This window comes from Terrapene carolina, unplaced genomic scaffold (genome assembly GCF_002925995.2).
Source record: "Terrapene carolina triunguis isolate 2854851 unplaced genomic scaffold, T_m_triunguis-2.0 Scaffold34148, whole genome shotgun sequence".
Classification (NCBI taxonomy): Eukaryota; Metazoa; Chordata; order Testudines; family Emydidae; genus Terrapene; species Terrapene triunguis.
The window spans coordinates 6,550-10,751 of NW_020698499.1; the positions used below are offsets into that span (position 1 = coordinate 6,550).

General features: G+C 62.1%; 1 protein-coding gene across 1 annotated transcript in view; it reads left to right on the forward strand.

Annotated features, from left to right (window-relative positions):
• Nucleotides 1-2,565, forward strand: part of UBE2S (ubiquitin conjugating enzyme E2 S) — a 7,982-nt gene extending 5,417 nt beyond the window's left edge. The window contains exon 4 of the mRNA XM_026646149.2: nucleotides 2,085-2,565. Within this exon, the coding sequence (XP_026501934.1) occupies nucleotides 2,085-2,384 (300 nt within the window). The 3' untranslated portion in view covers nucleotides 2,385-2,565. The remainder of the gene's footprint in view (nucleotides 1-2,084) is intronic.
• Nucleotides 2,566-4,202: the final 1,637 nt, after the last annotated feature.

Consider the following 4,202-nt stretch of genomic DNA (forward strand, 5'->3'; position numbering starts at 1 on the left):
GGGGGAATAACCCATCTGGTGGCGTGGCTGGGCTGGTGTAGCTCTGCTGGTCGTCTCTGCAGCGTAGACATACCTACAGTCTGTGCCTCGGTTTCCCCGCGTACAACGGGGATAGCCGCCCTGCCCTACCTCTCGGGGGGCGCTGGGAGGATAAATCCAAAGGCGGTGATGGCCAGATGAGCCCCTGAAATAGTCTGGTCATAAACAGCTGTGGTTAAACTCTGCCTCGTGGGAGGCCGGATCCAGCGCCTAGCAATCTGCTCGGAGCGAGCTGGGTTCTGTTCCTCGTGCTGTCTGTTGTTGTGTCCTGTAGCCAGGTCTCAGTTTCCCCAGCTAGGGCTCCAGCGACAGGCCCGCCCCTACCCAGGAGAACGACAGCTCTCGGGGGTTCTCAGCGAGCCGTTCGATCTGGTACTCGGGATCTCCGTACAACTCAGAGCCGAAAGCCAGGCAGGCCACGGGAATCCTGGCTTTTCGGAGCAGCCGTGGGTTGGATCCCGCGCGGTGGGGGGCTGCTCCCAGGTGGGAGGGTGGCCGGGCGCATGGGGACGGGGCTGTTTAGGCCAGGGACGCTCTCTTTCTGCACTTGATTGTCAGATACTTCCACCCCCGTCACATGGCCTGCAGGGACTCTGTGGAAGTGGCCCAGAGAATTTCCCCTGCCACAGGCGGCGTGGCCAGGGTGCCCTGCGCTGTGGTTATTCCCTGCCCCCCAGGGACCATACAGGATGGATCAGGGCCGGGGTGTCCTGTGCTGGGGCTATTCCCCGCCCCCCAGGGGCCATACTAGGATGGACTGTCTTTGACCATCCCTGAGGCTCTCTTCCCCCTCCCCTCCCCCCCCGTGCTGACTTGTGGATGGGCCCCCGTGGCGTATGGAGCTCAGTCGGTGGTGCGGACGGGGCTGGTACATGCCACTGAGGAGGGGAACGGGGGGCACTGCTGGGGGATGGGGAGCAGTGGCGGGAGGAGGGGAACGGGGGGCACTGCTGGGGGATGGGGGGCCTGGCATGGTGGGAGGAGGGGAACGGGGGGCACTGCTGGGGGATGGGGAGCAGTGGCGTGGCCGGAGGAGGGGAACGGGAGGCCCTGCTGGGGGATGGGGGGCCCTGGCGTGGCGGGAGGAAGGGAACGGGGGGCACTGCTGGGGGATGGGGGGGCCTGGTGTGGCGGGAGGAGGGGGATGGGGGGGGCGGCGGGGGGGGGGGGGGGGGTCCCAAGGGGGGCCGGGGAATGGGGGGGGCGGGGCAGGTGGCCCCAGGGGATTGAGGAGGATAAGGAGGCCGTGGCGTGGCCCTTTGGAAGTACCAAAGGAGCAGACCCTTTTCGGCCTGTATCATCCACTCCGTGGGGCAGGGATTGTGCACACATACAGCCCCTAGCGCAGCAGGGCCTGGCCTGTAGATCTGCTCACCCTGGGCTGGCTGCCAGCTTCAACCTGCTGCCCCTCACCCACCTGTCTGGGCACCTTCCCTGCACAATCAGCAGCGGCAGCAGAGTCCCTCAGGGCCAGCATGGCATTTCCGGCATTCCTGCGGTTTTGGGCATCCCTTTTCCTTGGGGGGGGGGGGGCTGGAGAGGGAAGGCCAGGCAGCCTTGCCTAAAGCTGCACCCACTGGATTTGCCTCATCTCTCCCAGAAGCCAGGGCCGCTAACTGCGTGTTCCTTCCCCCGCTCCTGCCCCCAGTGCTCCCCCCAGAAACTGGGTCTCCAGCCAGCAGCTGGGACCCTTAACCAGGAAGTGAAACTGACTAGAAGGTCAGCGGCAACTGATGAGAAATTGCCGTGTTGATTTTTGCCTGCCTCGATTCTTGGGGTGCCTCAACGGAGCCTGGTTTTCGGGGGCGCCCCAGATCTCTAGGCATGGGGCAGGGGCGGAGGTTTGGTACTTGTCTGGCTGTGGTGGGTGCTCGGGGGCCACCAGCCTTGTAATAACTGAGACAAGTGGGGCCTCCTGACCTGCCAGCAGAAGGGGCCGGAGTGGAGGGAGCCCCATGGCACCTCAGCTTGTCGCCTTCCCTTGGGCATGAAGCTGTGGGGAGCCCCCGCTCGGGTTAACCTCGTCCCCTCTCTGCCCCGCGCAGACCATCAAGTGCTTGCTGATCCACCCCAACCCCGAGTCGGCCCTGAACGAGGAAGCGGGGCGCCTCCTGCTGGAGAACTACGAGGAGTACGCCGCCCGGGCCCGCCTGCTGACGGAGATCCACGCCCAGCCCTCCAGCCTGCGGGGGGCCAGCAAGGACCCCGCCGACCCCTGCTCCTCCGCCGCCGCCCTGGCCGCCGGGGGCGAGGGCCCCATGGCCAAGAAACACGCCGGCGACAGGGACAAGAAACAGCTGGCGAAGAAGAAGACGGACAAAAAGCGGGCGCTGCGGCGGCTCTAGGGGTGCACGGGGCCTGGCTCGAACCATGGACTTGGGGGGGAGGTAGGGGGGGTCCAGGCAGGGTTCTAATAAAACTGTCCCTTTTCCCAGCTTTTTGTTAAGACGCTTTGGTATTTTACCCTTTTTTCAATCTTAAGTTATTTAAGTTATAAAAAAAATCTATTAAAGGACTTTTTTTCTACCGAAGGGTTAATTTATTCCTTTGTCACTGGGGTATCCTTGATCCTTGAGCCCCCCCGCCCAGACACCCCCTCTTTTGGAAGGGGGTTGGCAGTGCCTGGGTTGAGGTCTGTTACAGAGACGTGCCAGAGGATGTGTGAATCCAGCCACCAGGGGCAGAACTGCCCTATATGTACAGAGAAAGGTCTGAATCCAGCTGACCCCACATAGCAGTCCTGGCTCCCAGCCCCCCCTACTCTAATCACTAGACCCCACTCCCCTCCCAGAGCCAGGGAGACAACCCAGGAGTCCTGGCTCCCAGCCCCCTGCTCTAACCACTAGACCCTACTCCCCTCAGAGCTGTGGGCCAACCCTCTTTCAGCCTCAGAGGCTCGGGCCCCTTCAGGGCTCTGCTGGTTGCCTACAGAAAAGGCTGATGGAGGTAGGTGCTGTGGCGCAATCCTGCTCGCTTTAGCTGTTACATGGCAGGGCTGGGGTCCTGCTCCTCCCAACACCCCCAAGCACCCAGCGCCAACTTCCAGCCAGCTCCCACTGAGCGTGTCTGCAGGGGAGGCTAGGATGGAATAGTCAGGGGTGTCTACACAGGATATGCAGGCATGTTAATCTGAATTAAAGATGTGAATTTGAAGTAGGTTCATTAAACCTTTGTGGATGTTTATTCTGAACTCAAGTGACCTTAATTTGGTTTAGTTTAATTCCCATTGGCAATGAATTAAGATAACTCAGTCTACTTTAGCACTGAGTCAGAGCGTCCACCTAGGGACCAAATGCAGAGTAACTTGAATTTAAATGGTCAGTGGGAGGAACTGTCCTGTCTGTGCCTTGGCAGATGTGTCTCTGGGGTTCACCGCTCCAGCTGCCTGGTACAAGCATGGGCTACGCAGAGCTGTTAGCTACGTGTATCTCCTGCCCTGGTGGGGGCAGGACAACGTCACAGGACTTAACTGCTTTGAATCCAGAAGCATAAGGCAGGCCTCAAAACCAGCCGGAGACAAAGCAGGCTGCTCCCAACGGTGGTGACGGGTCCCCTCACCCCACTGTCGGCTGGGCAGGCGGGCTGCAGTCCCTTAAACCAGAACAGCAAGCGCCATGCACAGGGGTGCTGGTTCCCCTTGATCCTGACCCTCCTATCCTGCCATGGGTCCCCCCACAGCTCTGGCAGTACTCCACAGCCCCCTGCTAGCCCAGCCCTGGGCTCCTCCCAGCTCTGCTGGTGCCCCTCACTCCCGACCTGCAGCCCATGCATTTGATAGCCCTTGGCCCCTGTGATTTAGCTTCCGCTCATCGGTGCTGTGGGCCTGAGGCGTTGGCGGCTGCTGGTCTTGCAGCCTCCTGAGGCCAATGTCCCAAATCCTCCTGCCCAGTCCCAGGCCCTGGCAACCTCATGTGCAAGATGCCCCAGCCACTGCCCTGCGTGCCCAGCAGAGGGCCCCCGAACTGCAGCCACTCAAATGCATCCCCAGTTGCTACCAGCCAGCAGGTGCCGTCAGGGCTGGGCTAGCAGGGGCTGCGGGTCGGGAGTGAGGGGCACAGGCAGATCTTGGGGCGGGGGGAGCCCAGGGCTGCGCTAGCAGGGGCTGCGGGTCGGGAATGAGGGGCACCGGCAGATCTTGGGGCGGGGGGAGCCCAGGGCTGCGG